Source organism: Podarcis pityusensis (assembly GCF_964106645.2).
Source record: "Podarcis pityusensis genome assembly, chromosome: 12".
Classification (NCBI taxonomy): Eukaryota; Metazoa; Chordata; class Lepidosauria; order Squamata; family Lacertidae; genus Podarcis; species Podarcis pityusensis.
Window position 1 is genome coordinate 1,114,609 of NC_138037.1, and position 24,005 is coordinate 1,138,613.

Sequence of the window (24,005 nt, forward strand, 5' to 3'; positions counted from 1 at the left end):
GCGCTGCAGCCGGGTGTCCTAAAGAAGGCAAGGGCCCAACAGAGGGTACTTTGGGGGGGGGCTCTGAAAGGGCTGGCTGGAATGTTGAGGGCAGGCCTCTCTCTTGAGCAATCCTCCTATTAGGAAAATGTACATATCTCAACACGTGTTTGTAAGGTTGTAAGAATTTCTCAGAAACTGGGGTTCTACATACACGGCTACCAAGGTGCCAAGGCAATTCCCCCCCCCCCTTTTTAAGTAAGTATTGCTATTGAAAGTTTATTTTACATAGAATACAATAAAATTCAAACCATAGCAAAGACAGTAAAAGTATTATTAGCAGCTCCTCTGTCAAAGATCACATTTTGACATTTCGACTTGCGCAACAGCTCCCCCTGCAGGAGCGTCCGTTGGTACTGCAGGCATGCAAGCAAAAAGACGCCGCTCCCGTTTTCTTGTAAGCCGCCCGGAGCGCGAGAGAAGTGCTCCATCCATGGCGCGCACCTCGGCTCTTGTGAATGAAAAGGTACAATTCATGAATGAAAGCCGGGCCCAAATATTATGCGGAGTGGAAAAGAGGTAGTTCGGCCATGTTTAGGCCCTGGCTGACCTCAGAGACACTTCTCGAGTAGCCAGGAACTCCTGGATGGGCTGCTGATGGGTCACCAATCTGCAAACTGGGTGGGAGAGTATTTGTCAAAAAGGGAAAGTCTTTTGTTCATGAATGGGGGAAGTTTGGTGTCAAAGGACTCCGGGGCAAGAGTATTTGCCTCCCGGCTCTCCTCTCGTGGGGAGGGGGCGTGTCTGGCGCGCGCAGGGGGCTGGGCGTGAGAAGCAAAAGGCGTGTGCGTGGTCTCGGCGGGTCCGGAGCTGGATCCTCCTCGGACCGGGTGAGCTGCCTCCCCTGGCTCCCTGGTGCTGCGGGGCAAGCGCCTTGGTGGGGCTCAGAGGAGACTTTCCCTGGGCAGGAGGGAAGGAGTCGGCTGCTTTGGAGCCCTGGCTGTGATGGAGCTGCGAGGTATTCCTTTCCTTTCTCTCCTTTTTCACTTTAACTCACTGTAATATATATGCATAAGGGAAAGAGGTTTTGACTGGTTTTAGGTAGTTTTGCGGGGTGCATCCGTGCACCCCTTTCAAAGTGTTTTGACGAGCTTTTTTTGAGAGAGTTCTGGAGGAGCGAGGCGAGGAGCCTTTTATTGCCTACTGCCACCTCCCCCGGGAGGCATCGCGGCCCCGCAGGAAGGGAGGGAGGGCAAAGGGGGGGTTACTCGGGGGCAGCCAGCGGGGGGAGAGGGGTGCTTCCGTGGCCAGCAGCACCAGGAGGGCCCAGCGGGGGAACGACGACGGGACCCCGTGTCTTAGGACGTGGGAAGCGGCAGAAGAAGGGGGAGGTTCAAGCGGAGCTTGAATGGCCATCTGCGTCGTGTGATCTCGTAGAGATTCCTGCATTGCAAGGGGCTGGACTAGATGACTCTAGGGGTTATATAGACTTTTGAAATTGCCCACCCTGTAGCAGAGACCACCCCCAAAACATCATACATACATCACAGAAGAAGTATCTGAAGAAGTGTGCTTGCACACGAAAGCTCATACCAAGAACTAACTTAGTTGGTCTTAAAGGTGCTACTGGAAGGATTTTTTTTATCACAGAAAGAGGCAGTCTACAGCAGAAATCCTCATATGCAATCATAAGGTCACTGATTGCATTACCTGGACAGCCCAGCCATTCTTTTGTGATGGTAAATACTTTAATTCCTGAATCCAGGTTACAGGCTCATCCTATTCATGCACAAATATGCCCTTAAGACGGATAAGCAAAAGACAATGGAGAGTATTTCCCCGTTTTCTTCCTCCTTGCAGGAATATATATTTATGAATGAGACCTTAGAATTCCTGTAACACTACAATTCTGTTATCAGCTTTCCTGCTTCTTGCAGAGGCTTTCTCCTGCCACCAAACCACTCCTCCAGTTTCTGGCCAAGGGAGGGAGCAGTTCAGAAGGCAGCCAGTCAAGAGCCCTTCCCTGCCGCCCATGAAACCTCTCTAGGTGTGTGCAATATACTGCAGTCCTCCTGGGCTCCTGTGCAGGATTCCTAGAAAGGACAGGAAATAAAGGTGGAGGCGGCAGATCCTCCAGAGCAAAATCCTCTCCCTTGCAAGTCCCTTCCTGCAAGGGAAGTGGCTTTGCCTCTCTGTTGTGCAAGTGAACCCTCAGTAGTGCCTTCTGGGATTTGGCGAGTCTCCTCTCTTCCCCCTAATAAGGAAAAAATCTGGGGTGAGAGACTACTCAGCAGCCCAGTTTGTCAGCTTGTCCCCTGCAGATTCATGCAGTCAGTAAAGGAAGGAAGTTTGAACCAAGTAATTTGGAGCAAAACAGCGGTCAGTAGACCATGATCTTTATTGTTGCGCAACAGGTTCCCACAGGAGCAAGAAACCCAAGCATGGGGTGACATTGACTTTTAAAACTTCCCATGATATCCTAGAATACAGTTCGTACAGCATCATTGATACATCATCCTTACATCACTGACATGTCACAAAAGGGGAGGAGTACAGAGGGATTGGAAATTAGCGTAGGCCAAATATGTCCAGGCATGTCACTGGCTCCAAAATTAGCATAGGCAGACATCTCCCAACACCTCTTAAGTAGCTATCACCAAAGAACAATAGAACTCCTTACATATCCTTGTCCTGGGGCAAGTCTGGGGATGAGCTGTTGGGATTCTATGGTCAGCTATCAGCATGCCAATTGCCACCCTTGGGCACTCCCTGGGTGGGGTGTTGGGTATGTGCCCTCACGCTTGAGGGATAATGGCAGGAGAGAAAGGTAAAAGGAGTCCTTTCCTCTGAGGGCAAAAATGGCCTTGGAATGGAGGAAATTGGTCCAGGGGTTGATTTTATATGATTTTATAAAGCTTGGTATCTTCCCTAAGCTGTCAAGTCGAAAGGATACATTCAGGCACAATATTTGTAACATTGTAACAAGTGTAAAGATGTGCCCCCCCCCCCGGTTTATTTCCGTAGTATCCCACAGGGGGCCTGGGATAGAATGGGGGTCCCAGAGGTGCAGGGCACATACAAAACTTGGCAGAAGATCAAGGGATTCATTCTGATCTCTTGGAGCATTCCTGAGAGCCTAGATGGATGAGCAAGACTCAGCTGACCCCGAAGCAGAAAGAGGCCACGCCCTACAAATTGGGAACAGTGGGGAAGATCCTGGGTAAGGAGGACACCCTTAGCTCAGATGCACAGATCCAGCAGTTCTGTTAACAGGAAGCCGCCTCACCTTAACTCGCCTTCTGAATGTTGCTTGTGTTATTTATCAGTTGTTGCAGTTTTATTTGTATACTGGTCTTTGAATGGTAAAATAGGCTTCTAAAACAGTGGCTGGGATTCACGTAACCAGCCTCATCAGTTGCACAATGGCGCTCCCCCCCCCCCGCCCCACTCCTATGTACCCACTGATGTTGGCTTTAGAATATCAGGTGGTTCCACCCCAGAAATGGAACACGGAGAGGAGAGAGGGGATGCCTTCATCGGGCAATCTGGAATGCCACACACAATGTGGAGTTCCACCACTATAATTAATGCCCATCATTAAAATACACAATTGTTAACGGAAAAATCCGAGGGCTCCCTTGGACAAAAACAAAGACACCAACCAGGATTACTTGGAGCAAAACAGCAGCCTGTAGGCTTGACCTTTATTGATCTGTTGCAACAGGGTGCTCCCCTCACTTGCAGGAGAGAGGAAGGACCCAGAAAAATGGTGTGCAAGGGCTTATAAAGACTTTTGAAATTCCCATCCTGTAGGTCAAGCCCACCCCCAGAAACATCATGCATACATCACAGAAGGGGTGTAACCTAAGACCACCCCTCAGATACATCATACCTACATCACAAAAAAGGCGGTCTAAACAGAAATATGAATGTTGTTTTTTTTCTCCTGTCCTTGTTTATCTCCTGTCTGGCAGGTTACTTGATTGGATTTCCTGGGTAGCCTGGCCAGTCTTTTGTAATGATAAATACTTATTTCTTGAGCCAGGTCACAGGCTCACCCTATTCAAACACAGACATACCCTTAAGACAGGATTTGTTAAGGAAAAGACAATGGGGAGGCTTTTCCATTTTCCTTTGAACTTGCAGAGAAAACATTTGGTCAGTTTGGGACAGTTTGGGAATCAAAATGGTTCCAGGTCGGTCTTCCTGTGCTTCCATGTATGTGCTTGGTTGGTGCACTTATGAACATTTAACATATATCTAAGACCTCAAAATTCCTATCAGACAATAAAATAATTCCATTATAACGTTAAAAGAAGCACCCATAATTAAGATGTGCAGCGAAACAATCCCATGAAAACAATGCAGCAATTAACAGAGCAATATGTAATAAATAAATATTTGTGCTGTCTAAGAGGAGAACTTTTCCCTTTTTCTGTTAGGTTCCAATGTGCTTTGAAGATATAGCTATTCATTTCACAGATGAGGAGTGGACTCTGCATAAGGAAGTCATGGAGGAGAATAATGGGATCATGGACTCCACCAGTAAGTCTCCCTGTTTGACCATAATATCTGCTTTGAAATTCAATACATATCTACATGTGATGAAGGTCCACTATTTTGATGGGGCTCAATATTGCTGCCTACAACATCTGGAATTCTAAAAATCCCACTGCTAACCTTGAATGGAGGGCTGTTTACTGTTTTGTCTGCAAATATTCTTATTCTTATTTATTCCATGTATACACAGCCCTATACGCGGAAGTCTCAGGGCAGTTCACAAACAAGACCACAACATAAAAACAAACCGAAAACAATATCCCCCCCCCCCAAAAAAACCCAAAAGAGGCTTATTCTAAAAGGGTGTTGGATGTCAATAAGATCAACCAAAGGTCTGGTTAAAATGGAACATTTTGGCCGCGTGCCGAAAGGTGTTTAATGAAGGCACCAGGTGAACTTACCTGGGGAAAGCATTCCACAGATGGGGAGCCACTGCAGAGAAGGCCTGTTCTCGTGTTGCCACCCTCCGGACCTCTCAAGGAGGAGGCACACAAAGAAGGGCCTCGAAAGATGATCTCAGTGTCCAGGTAGGTTCATATGGAAACAGGTGGTCCTTGAGGCATTGTGGTCCTGAGCTGTTTAAGGCTTTATAGGTCAAAACCAGCACTTTGAACTGGGCCCAGAAACTAATCAGTAGCCAGTGCAGTTGGACCAGGATCGGTGTAATATGCTCAGACCATCTTGCTCCGGTGAGCAACCTGGCTGCTGAATTCTGCACTAGCTGAAGTTTCCAAACAGTCTTTAGAGGCAGTCCTATGTATAACACATTGCAGTAATCTAACCTTGAGGTTACCATAGCATAGACAACAGTAGCTAGGCTATCCTTGTCCAGATAGGGGCATAGCTGGGCCACCAGCTGAAGATGATGGAAGGCACTCCGGGCCACCAGAGCCTCGAACGACAGCAAAGGATCCAGGAGGACCCCCAAGCTATGAGCCTGCTCCTTCAGAGGAAGTGTAACCCCATCAAGAGCAGGTGGCCTTCCAGCCATCTGGTCTAGGGTACCACCCACTAACAGAGCCCCAGTCGTATCTGGATTGTGCTTACTGGATTGAGCATACTGCTGACAACATGCGCCAAACCTCCAGATAACCCCACCCAGCAGTTTAATGTAGATGTTAAACAGCATGGGGGATAGGATTGAGCCCTGCGGAACCCCACATTGATGGTTCCATGGGGCTAAAAATCATTCCCCAAGTAACACCCTCTGAGAACGACCATCCAAGTAGGACTGGAACGACCTCAAAGTGGTGCTGCCCACCCCTAGTTTGGAGAGTCGCTCCAGAAGGATACCATGGTCGATGGTATCGAAAGCCGCTGAGAGGTCGGGAAGACTTAACAGGGATATGTTTCCCTTGTCTCTCTCTTGACAGAGGTCATCATTCATGGTGACCAAAGCAGTTTCTGTGCCAAAACTGGGCCTAAACCCCGATTGAAATGGATCCAGAAAATCAGTTTCTTCCAAAAGCACCTGGATCTGGTCTATGACCACTCGCTCTAGAACCTTGTCCAGGAAAGGGAGATTAGCAACTGGCCGGTAGTTAGTTAGGTTTTCTGAATCCAGGGAAGGCTTCTTAAGGAGTGGTTTTACCACTGGCTCCTTCAAACAGGCAGGGACTACCCCCTCTCATAAAGAGGCATTGATAATCTCCCTGGCCTAGCCAGCTGTTGCCTCCCTGCTGGTTTTTATCAGCCAAGATGAGCAAGGGTCTAGAGCCCAATTGGTCACCCTGACAGATCCGAGCACCTTGTCCACACCCTCGAGCCTTAGCAACTGAAACTGAGCCAACACAACAGGCCTAGACTGTGCTCTGGACACCCCTCCAGTTATAATAATAATAATAATAATAATAATAATAATAATAATAATTTATTATTTGTACCCCGCCCATCTGGCTGGGTTTCCCCAGCCACTCTGGGCGGCTTCCACAGAAACCAAAAACACTAAAATATCATACATTAAAAGCTTCCCTGAATAGGGCCGCCTTAAGATGTCTTCTGAATGTCAGGTAGTTGTCCATCACCTTGACATCCGATGGGAGGTCATTCCACAGGGCGGGTGCCACCACCGAAAAGGCCCTCTGCCTGGTTCCCTGTAGCTTCGCTTCTCGCAATGAGGGAACCGCCAGAAGGCCCTCGGCGCTGGACCTCAGTGTCCGGGCAGAACGATGGGGGTGGAGACGCTCCTTCAGGTATACTGGGCCGAAGCCGTTTAGGGCTTTAAAGGTCAACACCAGCACTTTGAATTGTGCTCGGAAACGTACTGGGAGCCAATGTAGGTCTTTCAAGACCGGTGTTATGTGGTCTCGGCGGCCGCCCCCAGTCACCAGTCTAGCTGCCGCATTCTGGATTAGCTGTAGTTTCCGAGTCACCTTCAAAGGTAGCCCCACGTAGAGCGCATTGCAGTAGTCCAAGCGGGAGATAACTAGAGCATGCACCACTCTGGCCAGACAGTCCGCGGGCAGGTAGGGTCTCAGCCTGCGTACCAGGTGGAGTTGGTAGACAGCTGCCCTGGATACAGAATTGACCTGCGCCTCCATGGACAGCTGTGAGTCCAAAATGACTCCCAGGCTACGCACCTGGTCCTTCAGGGGCACAGTTACCCTATTCAGGACCAGCGAGTCCTCCACACCAGCCCGCCCCCTGTCCCCCAAAAACAGTACTTCTGTCTTGTCAGGATTCAACTTCAATCCATTAGCCGCCATCCATCCTCCAACCGCCTCCAGGCACTCACACAGGACCTTCACCGCCTTCACTGGTTCTGATTTGAAAGAAAGGTAGAGCTGGGTATCATCTGCATATTGATGGACACCCAGTCCAAACCCCCTGATGATCTCTCCCAGCGGCTTCATATAGATGTTAAAAAGCATGGGGGAGAGGACGGAACCCTGAGGCACCCCACAAGTGAGGGCCCAAGGGTCTGAACACTCATCCCCCACCACCACTTTCTGAACACGGCCCAGGAGGAAGGAGCGAAACCACTGTATAACAGTGCCCCCAGCTCCCAACCCCTCTAGACGGTCCAGAAGGATGTTATGGTCGATTGTATCAAAGGCCGCTGAGAGATCCAGCAGAACTAGGAAACAACTCTCACCTTTGTCCCTAGCTCGCCGGAGATCATCAACCAGTGCGACCAAGGCAGTTTCAGTCCCATGATGAGGCCTGAACCCTGATTGGAAGGGATCCAAATGGTCCGCATCCTCCAGGCGTGCCTGGAGTTGTTCAGCAACCATACGCTCAATCACCTTGCCCAAGAATGGAAGATTTGAGACTGGGCGATAGTTGGCCATACTGGCTGGGTCTAAAGATGGTTTTTTAAGAAGCGGTTTAATGACCGCCTCTTTCAGCGGATCTGGGAATGTTCCCTCACAGAGGGAAGCATTCACCACCCCGCAGAGCCCATCGCCCAGCCCTTCCCGGCTTGCTTTTATTAGCCAGGATGGGCAAGGATCAAGGAGACAGGTGGTTGGTTTCACGCGTCCAAGCAGCCTGTCCACATCCTCGGGGGTAACGGATTGAAATTGATTCCATGCAACTTGACCAGACAGGGCTCTAGCACTCTCCCGCCCCAGCCCTGCTCCCACGGTGGTGTCTAGCTCCTTCCGAATATGAGTGATTTTATCTGCAAAAAACTTTGCAAAATCGTTGCAGGAGATCTTGGGGTCTTTACAAGGCCCCGGTGGTAAAGGTGGTTCCGTTAAATTGCGGACCACCTGAAAGAGTCTCCTGCTACTATTTTCTGCAGATGCAATAGAGGCGGTGAAGAAAGTCTTCTTCGCCGTCGCTATCGCCACTTGGTAGGCTCGACATTGAGCTCTAACCTGTGTCCGGTCAGATTCGGAGTGAGTTTTCTGCCACCGACGCTCTAGCCGTCTCAGCGATTGTTTCATCGCCCTCAGCTCCGAAGAAAACCACGGGGCTGTCCGGGCTCCATGCAATCGGAGAGGGCGCTTCGGAGCCAGACAGTCGATAGCCCTGGTTAACTCCGCATTCCAGCGGGCCACCAGGGAATCAGCTGAAAGGCCATCAACATGGGATAAAGCATCCCCTACCACTCTCTGGAAACCATTTGGATCCATTAAGTGGCGGGGGCGGACCATCCGAATTGGTCCCACCTCCCTGCAGAGGGGAAGGGTCGCGGAGAAGTCCAGTTGCACCAGGAAGTGATCTGACCATGGCACTTCTTTGGTTTCACTTTTACTTAGTGTCAGATCACCCACGTCACTAGAGGTGAATACCAGGTCTAAGGCATGTCCATGACTATGAGTTGGGCCCAACTTATTCAGGGACAGCCCCATGGAGGCCATGCTTTCCACGAAGTCCCGAGCGGCCCCTTGTAAGGTCGTGTCGGCGTGGATGTTAAAATCCCCTAGGACAACCAAACTAGGTGTCTCCAGGAGAACATCCGCCACGACCTGAAGCAGCTCGGACAGGGAATCCTTGGTGCAGCGGGTAGGTCGGTACACCAAAAGGAATCCTGTACTGCCCCTATTGCCCAACTTCCAGAACATGCACTCAGAAAACTGGGTCTTCCCAGTAGGACGCCTGATGCAAACTAATGACTTCCTAAAAATCACTGCAACCCCCCCTCCCCGCCCACATGACCTGGGTTGCTGTGCGTAAGAGAAACCTGGTGGGCAAGCGGCAGCAAGGACAGGCCCATCTGCCTCATTCAACCAGGTCTCTGTCACACAAGCCAGGTCAAATTCTCCATCCACAATCAGGTCGTGGATGGCAGTGGTTTTATTCATCATTGACCTGGCATTACACAGCAACACCTTCAGGTTATGTGGGTTTCCCCTGTTGATTCCAGTATCCATCCGGTCAAGGCCAGACCCGGAGGCAGGGATAGTCTTCAAACAACGACTAAACTTGCCTTCTCGGTAATGACATGGTCTGGTCTTAACGTAACTCCGCCTCCTGCCCATGATCACCGAGATCGGATGTCCCAGTGCTTCCCCCCCTGTGGAACTTGTCCCAGCCATCGTGTTGGCTGGGGCCTCACTCCCAGGCAGCCCTGATCCCGCTCCTTAAAAACAAAACACAAACTATACAGAACCAATAAAACAACAGAAAACAAAAACAGAACAATTATACTAAAATTAATCCCCAACCAAATATCCATTACACCCACCCACCCCCAACAAGAGAAAAAAGGAAAAAAAGAAATACAAATTTAAATTGCCACCGACTGCTTGAGGACATTTTAAAACACATTGGAACAGGGAAGCAATTGCAGAACACTTCCCAGCTTCCCCAAAAGTTTGTTCCAAATAAGGGCCTGGGCCACGCCCCCTGGGCCAGTTGGAGAAGGCCCTGGAAGGGAGCAGGCCCTGCAGTCCTCACCCAGCCGATGGTCCGAGGCTTCCCTGCAGCAGGAGTCCCTTTATAGCTGGGAGAAAGGGCCTGGGCCACGCCCCCTGGGCCAGTTGGAAAAGGCCCTGGAAGGGAGCAGGCCCTGCAGTCCTCACCCAGCCGATGGTCCGAGGCTTCCCTGCAGCAGGAGTCCCTTTATAGCTGGGAGAAAGGGCCTGGGCCATGCCCCCTGGGCCAGTTGGAGAAGGCCCTGGAAGGGAGCAGGCCCTGCAGTCCTCACCCAGCCGATGGTCCGAGGCCTCACCGCAGCAGGAGTCCCTTTATAGCTGGGAGAAAGGGCCTGGGCCACGCCCCCTGGGCCAGTTGGAAAAGGCCCTGGAAGGGAGCAGGCCCTGCAGTCCTCACCCAGCCAATGGGTTTTTAGGCCTGATCAGGCTGGTCTGAACTGCCCAGGCCTTTTTAAATGTAAGCTTCAAAGTAGTTAGGGATGTTGAAGTAGCTTCTGTCAGGTTCTTTGTTATTGGAGATGGAGGGGATGCCATGATTGGGTCAAACAAAATCCATCACACAAAAGAGCTTGGCTTTAAGAATCTCAAAATTCCCATAAGTATGTATGTTAAGGCCAGTTAACAAAGGCAGTGAACCCTGCAAGAAGACATCACATCTAATGCCCCTCAGTTTTTCCTCTATCAAAATCATTCATTAGCATTGTTCAATAACTGAGGGCTCCATTTCTTCCTGGGACTATAATCTGTTACTCCCTTCATTGTAGGTGGTGATGAATTGGACATTAAGAACAAGGGAAACCACGGCAAAGTCCACAAAGTGGAGAAACCGTATAAGTATTCAGAGTATGGCGAGAACTTCATTCAGAGCTCCCGTTGCAATCAAACAAATTCCATTGGGAAGAAATCCTATCAGTGCTTGGAATGTGGAAAGAGCTTCAGTAAGAAGGGCACACTCAAAGTCCATCAAATAATTCATACAGGGGAGAAACCATATCAGTGCTTGGAATGTGGAAAGAGCTTCAGTAGGAAGGGCCCACTCAAAGTCCATCAAAGAATTCATACAGGGGAGAAACCATATCAGTGCATGGAATGTGGAAAGAGCTTCCGTAAGAACTGCCATCTCACTGCCCATCAAAGAATTCATACAGGGGAGAAACCGTATCAGTGCTTGGAATGTGGAAAAAGCTTCACCCAAAGGGGAAGTCTCACTTCCCATCAAATAATTCATACAGAGGAGAAACCCTATCAGTGCCTTGAATGTGGTAAGAGCTTCAGTGAGAAGCAAACACTTATAGACCATGAAAGAATTCATACAGGGGAGAAACCGTATCAGTGCTTGGAATGTGGAAAGAGGTTCAGTCATAGGTCCCATCTTTCTTCCCATCATAAAATTCATACAGGGGAAAAACCGCATCAGTGCTTGGAATGTGGAAAAAGCTTCCGTCAGAACTGCCATCTCACTGCCCATCAAAGAATTCATATAGGGGAGAAACCGTATCAGTGCTTGGAATGTGGAAAAAGCTTCACCCAAAGGGGAAGTCTCACTTCCCATCAAAGAATTCATACAGGGGAAAAGCCGTATCAGTGCTTGAAATGTGAAAAGAGGTTCAATCAGAGTGTCCATCTCACAACCCATCAAGGAATTCATAAAGGGGAGAAACCATATCAGTGCTTGGAATGTGGAAAAAGTTTCAGACACAGCACCAGTCTCACTTCTCATCACAGAATTCATACAGAGGGAGAGTGACCATTTAAATGCTTGAAATATGGGAGTTACTTTATGGAAGCACAAAGTTTCATTGAAATGAAAGCAGTGGAAAGAGGTTCAGTCACAACACCCATCTCACTTCCCATCAAATAAGCCACAGTGGGGCATAACCATAGAAATGGGTGTCCACAAATTTAATTTTAGGAGATTGTGATTTGTCTGCAGGCAAGGATTGCAACAGTGTTTATGTCCTTCAGAAACACAGCAAAGAAGTCAATGGAGTGAAAAAGCCTTGCTGAAATTGAGATACACGACATCTACAGCAGTGTTTTTCAACCTTTTTTGGGCAAAGGCACACTTGTTTCATGAAAAAAAAATCACGAGGCACACCACCATTAGAAAATGTCAAGCTCACAAGTTTTTCAGTTAATCTAGGTCTTATTTTTCTCCCTTTTTTGAAGATGGGATCAACATATTCCCTCCTCCAGTTTGTAGGGACCTCGCCTGTTCTCCAGGAATTCTCAAAGATCATGGACAACGGCTATGAAATTACATCTGCAAGCTTCTTTAATAACCCTTGGATGCAGCTCATCTGGCCCTGGAGATCTGAATTCATTTAAAGTAGCCTGGTGTTCCCTTATTACCTCTTTTCATATCTTGGGCTTCAGCTCCCTCTTCACACCATTTATTCTGTTACCACCAGGTTGGGCATCACTTTCCTTTTGGGTAAAGACAGAGGCAAAGAAGGTGTTGAGTAGTTCCGCCTTTTCTCTGTCACCCAATAGCATTTCTCCGTGTTCCCCATGCAGAGAACCTACGACTTGCTTGTTCTTTCTTTTGCTTCAAACATAGCCGGAAAAACCCTTTTAGAAATTATTTTTAACTTTTCCTGCAAGCCTGAGCTCATTCTGAGCTTTAGCCCACCTGCAACTGTATACTCTTTTGTGATTTTCCCTTTCTTAGAAATGCCCTTCTTGAATCTCAGCTGATCTGTAAGCTCCTTATGCAGCCATACTGGTATCTTCAGATGCCTCCCACTTTTCTTTCTTATTGGAATTGTCTGCATTAGGGCCTTCAATATTTCACTTTTTAGAAACTCTCATCCATTTTGGACTCTCCAATTCTTTATTCATTTCTTAACACCTGCATATCAAATTGATTTCTTGATAACAAATATTCATGAAAAATAATTGTGGGGTTTTTGTTGTTGTTCTAGTATCTCGGGGGGTCTCAGAAGCTGAAAATGCTGCTGGTCCAAACAATGTTGTTTAACCAATGTTGTAGCTGTAAACATTGCCATTGGGTTACATCTGATAGCTGATTTTTATCACAGTGTTGGTTAAAAATTCATCTTCAGCATCCATCAGTTGATCCAAAGTCAAAATACTTGCTTCCATCCAATCTTTCCATATCACCATCTTTCCCCATTTTTTAAAGTTAGATTTTCCTATAAAGTCAATATGGCATGGGAAAATTGGCCACATCTTTTTTTATTAGACATTCCATAACTTTCTAACTGACATAATTCTTTCCAAAGTTCTAACGTATTTCGATCCTAATGCCGTCCATCCAACCAAAGGTGCTATGTATGTATATTCCAAAGTTGCCTAAACCAGTTGTTGGCTTCCAGTATTTAATGCCTTACATTGTTATAAAACTATCAGGAGAATTACATGGGGGAAACCCTCTTGTCTCTCAAGATTCCCCAGGGAAGGTACCTTGTTGGTCAAGGGAAGAACCAAGGGAATGCAGAGCAAAGCCACCAGTAAGCCAGATCCTTATTCAAAGAATACTGTTGCAACAGCAAAGGAAGGAAGGAAAGAGACCCGAAACAAAAGGGTTTTACATTTTATACCTTTGGATTTGGGGCAGTTCCTGTTGGTGCAAGAGTCATTCGTTCTCAGAAACAACGGTGTAGTTTAGTCTGTGTGATGTTCCCAGAAGCTGCGAAAAGCCTGGACTGTTTACATCAGGTGCAAGGACATGTTGGAGAATGTTACCTGGATGTGTGCAGCTCCTGAACTGAACTGTGGGAACTGTCTTAGTCTGATCTCTGCCTTCGAACTGTGAAGATGTAAGCAGAGGGTCTGGTAGCCTATGAGACTGTTAAGCAGACCTCTACCAAGGCTCCGATAGAAAAATTAATTTCTGTATATAATCTGTAACCATTACGCTTAATGCTGACATTAAAAGACTTCTCTCTACTTTGGATGTTTCCTGTGTTTTATTTTCTTCACTCCATGCTTCACTCTGCTAAATGGGGCCAGGGTCTTTGAAAGCATGCTGGTCCCAAGGAAAAGAGTTTTAATTGCCTAAGAAAACTCCTAACAGGCTGTGGTGGACTGTTGATACCGCAACAGGTTATGGGAGTTTGGTTATGGCAAATATCCAACAGTTCCTTGGTCAAAGTGACCTCCCTAAAAAGGCCATGGTTATGTCACCAAGAGGTGGTACAAACAGATAAGGTAATTTACAAGGCACAGATCAAATCAATACAGTGTAAAGGAAATACAAGCTGATTGCATTCAGAACATCCCTTTTCAAACATTGAGCAAAATTTATTCGCTGATTTCACATTTACAAACATGCATACAATTATGTTTCATTTTAGAGCTGGAGGGGGGGGGGGAAATACATGAGATCTGAAGTCTTCAGTCCATTGCAAGAGTTCCTGGGACTATGTGCTAGGAGGAATATTCCACATGTCTTTCATGCCTGTATTGGGAAGTTTTGGTCTTCCCCATGTGAGTAAGTGGGAAACAAACCTTTATTTAACTGTATTTCACTGAGTGTGTGAGCTTTCCCCCTTTAAAACATCAAGAATAGAAAGGTTCCTCTAAATAGGTGCCCCCCCTGTTTTATGAGGCCCCTTCTAAGTGTTCTGAATGTTCTATTGCGGTTGCTTATCAGACACAGGAGGTGGCACTGTTGCATTTTTAGGAATATTTGTGTTTGACAGCTCAGGAACCGGTTTTCCTTTACTAAAATACTGCATTGGTCAAATGTCTGCTTGGGGAATGTGGGTTTGGGTGTGTTTATCTCCACAACTCCCGTATGGGGGTGTAATTTTTATAACAACAGTAAGCAAGCATGAAGATATAGCTCCAGATTCAGAATCCTGAATCTTTCCTCATTAATTTGTAGTTGCATTTTCTGTAAATATATTATTGGAATCGAAAACCCCATAGAAAATTTCTAAACAAAGAATTTATTTTCTGAAAATATTTTATAGATATACGAACTGGAATTCCTCTCAGAATATAAATTAATATGTAATGTTCTTTTTGAGAACATTCAACTTCTCTCCAGGATGAGGCTTTTTAAATAGATAAATAAATAATTTTTTATTAAGATGTTCCCATAATACAGTAAAATTATAACCGCAGAAGATACAAGATTATAACTACAGATGAAAAACAAGAGAAACAGAAAAAAGAAAGAAAGGGATATTAAAGATAAAGAAAGGAAAAAGAGAAAGAATAAAGAATTAATTTATAATGAATGATTTTAGAGTGTTGTTTATGCTGTACTTTTGTACTGTTTTATTGTTCTTAGCCGCCCTGAGCCCGGCTTCAGTTGGGGAGGGCGGGATACAAATAAAATTTATTATTATTATTATTATTAATACAATGAAAAACAGAATCATTAGCGAAAGACGGGAAAAAAATTCCACCTGCCAGTTACATTAAAAATTGATTATTTTAAGCATTTGGTCCATAGGAACACCCATCTCTTTCCTTTGTAATGAAGACCAGAATAAAGAGCACAAAACATGAATACTATGCAGTACAGTCCAATCTTCTTCATGATCTTTCGGGGGAAATTTCTTACAGCTCTAACAGTCCCTGCTGTGTCTTCACTTCTCCAAAGGATCACAGACCCTGGGTGAGGGTGAAGACTCCTGGAATCCCATGCGTGACTCAGTGGGCGTTGGGGTGGTTGATAACAGTATTAAGAATAAGCAGTCAATACAAAATGCCAATGCAGTAACAAGAAGAGCTTAACACAAGGATGTAGGAAAATCTTATGTCTTCTCACAGGGGCCAACCAGATCCCCTAAAGCAGGGGTCTGCAACCCGCGGCTCCGGAGCCGCATGTGGCTCTTTTACACCTTTGCCGCGGCTCCGGGGCAGATACTAGCGAGGGGAGGAGGCGCATTGTGCGCCCCGACACTCCCCACTGTGGCGGGCGCTGTACTGGCTGTGACGTCGCATGGGGGTGGTGCGTGCGTTAGTCACGCACCGTCCCGACGTCACCTTCCCACCCGCCCGCTACATTGTAAGGGGCATGTACGCTGGTCACTGCATTGAAAGGGGGCATGTACGCTGGTCACTGTTTTGAAGGGAAGTGAAGAACACACACACACAAAAAGGTAACTTGTTAATTTAACGTTTATTTCTATGAGGAGGAGTAATTCTGAGGGATCAAACAAAGAAATAATAAAAAAGTGACAAAAAAGTTATTTTTATAATGACGAGTTTTGTGGCTCCCGGTTTTTTTTTCTTCGGAAATGGGTCCAAGTGGCTCTTTTTGTCTTAAAGGTTGCAGACCCCTGCCCTAAAGGGAAGAAGCTAATAATAATAATATAAATAAAATTTATTATTTATACCCTGTCTATCTGGCTGGGTTTCCTGGGCAAGACAGTTCCATGGTTTAACTCTCTGCTGTGTGAAGGAGGACTTTCCTGGCGTCGAACAGTCAGTGGCAATGATGCTTCTGAATACCATTTGCAGGAAACCACAGGAGGGAAGAGTGCGCTTGTGTTCCGCTTGCGGGTTTCCCATTATGGACATCTGGCTGGACACTGCGAGGACATGATGCTGGTCTACATGGGCCACTGGCCTGATCCAGCAGGCTCCCTCTAGGTTCTTATGTTGTGCTCTCATTTCTGGCAAGTCACTGCCAGTTCAGACCCTTGTGAGGAACAGTTGAAGGAGCTGAGGAGGTTTGGCCTGGAGAAGAGAAAGCTGAGAGGTGATATGAGACTCACCTTAAAGGGTTGTTGCATGGAAGATGGAGCAAGCTCGCTTTCTGCTTCTCCCGATGGTAGGTCCCCCTGCACCTCCAGTGAAGAGCATCATGGGACAGTGCTGGGGTAGACCTCTCTTTGCCCAAGACCCTGGAGAGCTGCTTCCTGCCATAGCGGACTCCATTGGGCTGCATGGACCAGCATTCTGATTCAGTCTTCATTGGCAGTAGGGGGTTAACGGCCAGACAGCTAGCCAACCTGCCTAGCCTTTTCTCTTCCATTCCTTTCTCAGCCCAAGAGCCACATTCCCTTCTGAGGAACCTTCCAGGGGCCACATGTGAGTGATGGGCAGGACCAGAGATAAAAGTAGGTGGAGCAATGAATGTAAATGTTAGCTTTGCACAGTAGGCAAGGTCTGAAAGAGCCATGATCAGACACCTTTCTTTCTTTCTTTCTTCCCTAAAAATTTCATTAGATTTTCATAACTTTTAACGAATTAACTTCAGACTTTAAACTTATTATATAACTTGTATAAAGCGATGGATGTGTGACATAGCTAAAGTGGAAAGTGATAGGGGGAAAGCAATGAGGAGTCACTGGCCCTTGACCTGCCCAGGTGTGGCATTCAGGGGGTGGGACCTCAAGTCACCAAATAGCAAGCCAGTTCCGTTGGTAACTCCAGGCCACTGCTGAGACAACTTGTATGTTCTGCTTCCATGGCAGGGTCTCTAGCTGTGGTCTTGACCACTCCGTGGTCCTTCTCCATGTTGCTGATCCCTTCCTGAGAACTGGGGATCTGGGTGCTAGAGAAGTCCTCCAGCTGGTGCAGTGGTGTTTCCCATGGATAGAATACCCATGTGCCACTCCAAGGCTTTTTATTCTTCCACTCTCACTTCCCTTATTCAGCAGTGAGATGCAGCACCAGCAAACAAAAAAGAAAAGAAAATGCTATTCTGGGCTGCATCAACAGAAGTATAGTGCCTGGATAGAAGGACGTCATGCTCGAATCTAACTTGGTCAGACTCCACCTAGAATTCTATGTCCAGTTTTGGGCACCACAAGTTAAGAAGAATATTGACAAGCTGTAGCATGTGCAGAGGAGGGTGACCATAATGATCAAGGCTCAGAAAAACAAAGTCTTATGAGGAATAGCTGGATTCAATATGTTAAGCCTGGAAAAGAGGAGATTGAGAGAAAGTCTGATAGCTATCTTGAAATATTGAAACGGCTGCCACATTGAAGGTGGGGCAAGCTCATATTCTCCTGCTCTGGAGGGTAGGGCCCTAATCAATGGCTTCAAGTTACAAAAAATGAGGTCCTGAGTAAACCTCAGGTAGAACCTTCTGAGAGTAGGAGGTGTTTGACAGTGGAACCGACTCCTTGGAAGACGGTGGATTCTCCTTCTTTGCAGGTTTTTAAGCGGAGGTTGGATGGCTATCTGTCTTGCATGCTTCAGTTTAAATTACAGCATTGCGGGAGGTTGGGATAGATGGCCCTTGGAGCCCCTTCCAACTACAGAATTCTACGTTTCTATGATTCTATGATTGTCCTAGTATGCATTCTTTGATGTGAAGTGAGATTGACTCGCTGACTGAAGCTCTTCCCACATTGCAAGCAGTGATATGGTTTCTCCCCTGTATGAATTCTTTCATGCGCCATGAGATTGGACCTCTGATTGAAGCTCTTTCCACATTCCAAGCACTGATATGGTTTCTCACCTGTATGAATTCTTTGATGAGCTGTGAGATGGGGGTTCTGACTGAAGTTCTTTCCACATTCCAAGCACTGATAAGGCTTCTCCCCTGTATGAATTCTTTGATGGGACATGAGGTTGGAACTCTGACTGAAGCTCTTTCCACATTCAGTGCACTTATATGGTTTCTTCCCTGTATGAATTCTTTCATGGGAAGTGAGACTTTCCTTCTGGGTGAAGCTCTTTCCACATTCCATGCACTGATATGGTTTCTCTTCGCTATGAGTTCTTTTATGGGAATTGAGATGGGAGTTCCGACGGAAGGTCTTTCCACATTCCAAGCACTGATAAGGTTTCTCCCCTGTATGAATTCTTTGATGGGACATGAGGTTGGAACTCTGACTGAAGCTCTTTCCACATTCAGTGCACTGATATGGATTCTCAATTGTATGAATTCTTTGATGGGCTGCAAGACTTTCCTTCTGGGTGAAGCTCTTTCTACATTCCAAGCACTTATATGGTTTCTCCCTTGTATGAATTCTTTCATGAGATGTGAGACTTTCTTTCCAGGTGAAGCTCTTTCCACATTCCATGCACTGATATGGTTTCTCTTCGCTATGAGTTCTTTTATGGGAATTGAGATGGGAGTTCCGACTGAAGGTCTTTCCACATTCCAAGCACTGAAATGGTTTCTCCCCTGTATGAATTCTTTGATGGAAACTGAGATTTAACTTCTGGGTGAAGCTCTTTCCACATTCCAAACACTGAAATGGCTTCTCTCCCGTATGAATTCTTTGATGCACCCTAAGAATAGCACACTGACTAAAGCTCTTCCCACATTCCAGGCAGTGATACGGTTTCTCTCCACTGTGTGTTCTTTGATGGGAAATGAGTTGGGAGTTACGACTGAAGCTCTTTCCACATTCCAAGCACTGATATGGTTTCTCCCCTGTATGAATTCTTTGATGTGAAGTTAGAGTTTCCTTCCAGGTGAAGCTCTTTCCACATTCCATGCATTGATAGGGTTTTTCCCTTGTATGAATTCTTTGATGAGAAGTGAGACTTTCCTTCCAAGCGAAGTTCTTACCACATTCCAAGCACTGATATGGTTTCTCCCCTGTGTGGATTCTTTGATGGGCTGTGAGATTAGCCCTATGACTAAAGCTCTTTTCACATTCCAAGCACTGATAGGATTTCTTCCCCAATGGATTTCTTCGGAGGGAAGTGGAATGGGAGCTTTGACTGAAGTTCTCTCTGCACTCAGAATATTTACATGGCTTCTCCATGGTGTAGACATGGTCATGGTCTCCCTGGTTCTTAATCTCTGATTCATCAGCATCTGCAACAAAGAAAAAAACGGATCACAACCTCAGGGAGAAACGCAGCGCTCAGTTATTGATCTTTGCTAATTAATGCTTGGGACACGGGAAGAACTGAAGTGAATTAAAAGTAAGCCTTACAACAGGCTTCACTGCTTTTGTTGACAGCCATTAATGAACATATTTATGGGAACCTGAGTGTCAGGAACGCGTTAGCAATAAATCACATGGAGTAAGTGAAGCTAACTCTTTAAGAGAAGAAGCAGCCTGCTCAGTAGTGTCAGGCCTTACAAACACAGCAACACTTTCCAGTAGGTCTTGCCCCTATGCTTCTCAGAGTCTAAGATTCTATGATTCCAATGTCAGTCATCTCTTTGGTCAACCAGAAACTGACAGAAACTGACCTTGCCCCTATCAGACAGTTATGGGAACTGAAGGTCCCTGCCTTCCCACAACGGACTAAGCCCCCTCTTCTCCTGGATCCTTCCCAAGCGATCTGAGACTCCGCCGGTGGAATTGTCTCTGCTCCTCCCCCTTCATACCTCTTCTGGTTTAGGAAGATGAGAGGGGAGAGGAGCTTGTCACAGAAGGAGGGGGAGACACCCTGGCTTCTTCACCAGCATAACTCTCTTCCTCAGCTTCTGCTTCTGGACTTCTCTCTTCCACAGACTCCCCCTGCTGCTTCCTCCCACCATTGCTCTGCATCCAGCCAGTCCATGAGACAGATTTGAAAAGCCTGGCTCTTTTTTGGCCTAATAATGGAGTTTGCACCATATCCAATGTTAGACATCACTTTGGTCAACCAAACACTAACAGAAGCAGAAACAGAAAAACCTGACAGAAGCTACTTCAACTTCCATAAGATATCTGAAGCCTGAATTTCTAAAGGACTAGGCAGTTCAGACCAACCAGGTTTAAAAAGGCAAAACTGGAGGATAACTCTATTCACGGTTCACTGTGGGGGTATCGGAATCCTAGATGCTCTTGGTGGTGTTATTGTTTAGCTCCATCAAAACATTGCAGGTTAGTGACACAGAGATACCCATTGAATTTCAAAACAGGTATCATGACCCAACAGGGAGCCTTACCGAGAGAGTCCATAATTCCACAATTCTCCTCCATGACTTCCTTATGCAGAGCTCTCTGGTCAGGATCCAGCAACGCCCATTCCTCGTCTGTGAAATGAACAGCTACATCTTCAAAGCCCACCAGACCCTAAAATAAAAAGGGAAAGGTCCCCTTCTTAGACAACATACAGATTATCTACTACACATTGCTCTGTTGTTTTCTGCCTGTTCATTGCTGTTTTGTTTTAATGGAATTGTTTTACTGTACATTTTAATTATGGATGCATATTTAAACTTTTTAACAAAACTTTTTTTTGTGTATTTTAATTACTGGTATTCATATTTGGGGGAATGGGTGGAACTCCAAATGGTGCTCTTCAGATCATTCTGTCTGCTCAAACATTCCAGTTTCCCTCTTTGCTCTCCCTGTCTACTGTTCTGGAGGGGGAAACCTTCACAATGTCACAGGGAGGGGAAGGAGAAGGAAAAGCCATTTAGTGGGACTGGTGGGGCTGGTGAGCTGAGTCCTGGCCACTGTTATTTTATGATTTGCCAACTGCTTAGAAGCCTATTTTAGCATTAAATGATAAACTTAAAAATGAAAATGAAGCTGCTGATAATTAATACTAGCAACATTCAGGAGGCTAGTTAAGGTGAGGTGGTTGTTCATCATTCTCAGCACAAAAGCCTCTTGGAATGGCCTTTACAGCCATGGTTAAAGGCAGTTTTCAAAGAAGCCAAGAGCAACAGAAGCCTGGCTGCCTCATCTCACAGCCTCTTTGCCACACAATCCTTCATTCTCCCTACCTGATCTGGTTCCATGGCTGCTGCATCTCTGCCTTCACGCAAAGATGGATAAGCATCTCTTGCCAGCATCATTCTGTCACCTGTGAGAGACAAAGGTAAGTGGCAGGCCATTTTCACATGCTCCTCTTAGAGGTGAAGCAGTGCATCTCTAACTACAGCTGGGCCGTTAAAAAAGTCTCACCTACTGAGTGCATTTTGACATTTGTATCTTAGCTAGGTAAAAATACATGTCCCCACTTTGGGCTCTTGGCCCCTAGTGTCCTCCCCCAAAATGTTGGGGGGGACGACCCACAGATTAGTGGCAAAATCTACAGAATGTGTGACCAAATGGGGAAAACCCCTCCTTCCTCCTTACCCAGTGGTCTCTCTTTTGTCTCCAATGGAGTCTTCTCTGCCTCAGAGGAATCCAGGCCCGTTTCTGCAAGGATAATCTTTCCCTGAAAGGGCAAAAGGGATTGGAAGCAGAGAATGGAGAGAAACATTAGAAAAGGACTGGGAGAGGCAAAAGCTTTAGGGGGACCCGATCTCATTCCTTGGAGGCTTTCCAAATAAGATTGGGGGATTAAGAGAGAATTTTGGGATACTCTCTCTCATGTTCAGACCCCCTTGGGAGTATCCAGAGGAAAGTCTCTCTCACCTGCTGCTCTGCCTGCTTCCTCTCCTCTGCCTGACTCAGGAGGAATCCTTCGGCCAGGGCCACCGCCTGGGAACTGGTCTCTGCTCCACATTCCTTCACCCAGCTCTCCATCTCTGGCGGAAGGACAGCCAGGAACTGCTCCAAGATCACCAGGTCCAGCATCTCGGCTTTTGTGTGCCTTTCTGGCTTCAGCCACTGATGGTCAAGGTGGTATAATTGGCTGCAAATTTCTCGAGGTCCTTTGGCCTCCTGGTCGCAGAACTGCCTCAACTGCTGGCTCTGCACATCTGAGCTGAAAATGTCCTCCTCACCCAGGATCTTCTGCACAGAGTTTTCCCAGATTCCACCGCTGCTCCCAGTTTGGATGGCATGGCCTCTTCCTGCTTCAGGGCCAGCGGACTCTGATTCATCCATCTGGGCTCTCAGGAAGCTTCCAAGAGGTCAGAAGGAATCCCTTGTTCTTCTGCCCAGTTCCGTCTGTCCTAAATTGAGGCGTTTGCAAATCCTACAAAAGCAAATATTATTCTGTTATGAAACAGATACACGGTCAAGAGAATAAAAAGGTTTCCTGAGAAATTGTGGGTGAATCTTGCTGGGAACCAGGGCTGGACTGAAACATAGCCCAGACTCTGAACTTTCTTTTTCCAAAACGGAAAAGTAGAAGCCAGCATCTAGGCCAGACATCCCCTCCAGATGTTTTGGGACTACAACACCCATCATCCTTAGCTAGCAGGACCAGTGGTCAGGGATGGTGGGAATTGTAGTGCCAAAACATCTGGAGGGCCGAATTTGCGGGTGTCTGATCTAGGCCTTCTAGAAGGGAAATTACCATGCAAAATTTGCAGGAAACATAGAGAATTTGCAGAGGCGTTTGCAACTTCTACAAAGCAAATACATTGTTTTGTTATGAAATTGATACACAGCCAGGAAAAGAAAAAAGTTCCCAGAATCTTATTAGGAACCAGGGCTGGACTGCAACACAGCCCAGACTCTGAACTTTCTTTTTCAAAAAAGGAAAAGGAGAAGCCAGCATCTAAACCATTTTAAAATGGTTGCAATCTGCTATGGAACAGTGGTAATAGTAGTAAAAATACCAACAAATAACAACAACAACAACAACAACAACAACAACAACAACAACAACAACATAAAGCCTCAAGCATGGGGAAAAACCTCATGTTACACACAGACCTTCCAGAAACTCTGTGTGTGTGTGTGTGTGTGTGTGTGTGTGTTTGGAATCTGTAGTTTTGAGCATTTGCCTCAATCTCAGGCGCTGACCTCTAATAATGAACCATATGTTGTAGATATTCTCGTAAACTAATTGTGAAATACAACTGACAAGAGAAGCCTCGGTCAGTTTATCTGTGTCCTTTCTTCTTCCTAGCTTTCTCCTTCTGCTTCAACCCATGAGGTATTTTCCCTCAGAGCCAGAGCAGAGTGTGGGGGTGCAGTGCCTCCGAGGTTCCAGCAGAGGGCGGGAGCCTCTCTCTCTCTCTGATTGGCTGCCAGCCCTTTTGGAGGGAAAACCCGAGGAGCCCTTTCTGAGGGAGAGAGTTGGGCAGGGCCTGATCAGAGAGGGGTATTATTATTATTATTCTTATTATTCTTCGGAGAGGCTCTTTTCTGAGGGAGAACTGACTCTGATCTGGGGAGAAACTCTCTAGCCAGAAGAAGGAGTCTCACAGCTTAGGCAGGAAGATGACCCAGTGGAGGGTCTGGGGAGAGTATGGAGGCAGGAATTAATCTGGAGGGCTGAGTCTGAGGCAGGAGAGGGAGAAGCTGTGGGAAGACGGACTAAACCAGGGTCTCCTTCCAGTCAGGAGGGGAGAGATCTGCTAGGAAAAGGAGACCCCCCCCAAACCAAGAACAAGGCCTGAGAGGATCCCCTGGGTCTGTGGGAAATCCCTCAGGGTGGCTAAGAGAGAGGCGGACGAACGAA

General features: G+C 46.6%; 2 protein-coding genes across 5 annotated transcripts in view; one reads left to right on the plus strand and one right to left on the minus strand.

The window, feature by feature from the left end:
* The first annotated feature begins 878 nt into the window (after positions 1-878).
* On the plus strand, positions 879-11,844 carry LOC308459665 (uncharacterized protein). 2 transcript variants are annotated; one of them, XM_080975223.1, is made up of 3 exons: positions 879-997; positions 4,422-4,524; positions 10,628-11,844. In XM_080975223.1, exons 2-3 carry the CDS (start codon positions 4,428-4,430, stop codon positions 11,608-11,610), a joined length of 1,080 nt encoding a protein of 359 aa, XP_080831349.1. In that variant the 5' UTR covers positions 879-997; positions 4,422-4,427; the 3' UTR covers positions 11,611-11,844. The 2 variants fall into 2 exon arrangements, with proteins under 2 accessions (XP_080831349.1, XP_080831350.1); XM_080975224.1 differs by lacking the exon at positions 879-997 and adding an exon at positions 1,645-3,199.
* A 4,308-nt stretch (positions 11,845-16,152) lies between these two features.
* The window catches only part of LOC308459787 (uncharacterized protein), a 41,611-nt gene continuing 33,758 nt past the window's right edge, over positions 16,153-24,005 (minus strand). For 2 of the 3 annotated variants that reach the window (XM_080975477.1, XM_080975476.1), the window contains 5 exons: positions 22,064-22,568; positions 21,782-21,863; positions 21,427-21,506; positions 20,641-20,767; positions 16,153-19,572 (listed from right to left, as the gene is read on the minus strand). In XM_080975477.1, the coding sequence (XP_080831603.1) occupies positions 18,071-19,572; positions 20,641-20,767; positions 21,427-21,506; positions 21,782-21,863; positions 22,064-22,477 (2,205 nt within the window). In that variant the 5' untranslated portion in view covers positions 22,478-22,568 and the 3' untranslated portion in view covers positions 16,153-18,070. Of the gene's footprint in view, positions 19,573-20,640; positions 20,768-21,426; positions 21,507-21,781; positions 21,864-22,063; positions 22,569-23,344; positions 23,646-24,005 lie in introns of those variants that run through there. The other variant, XM_080975478.1, reaches the window with a different exon arrangement.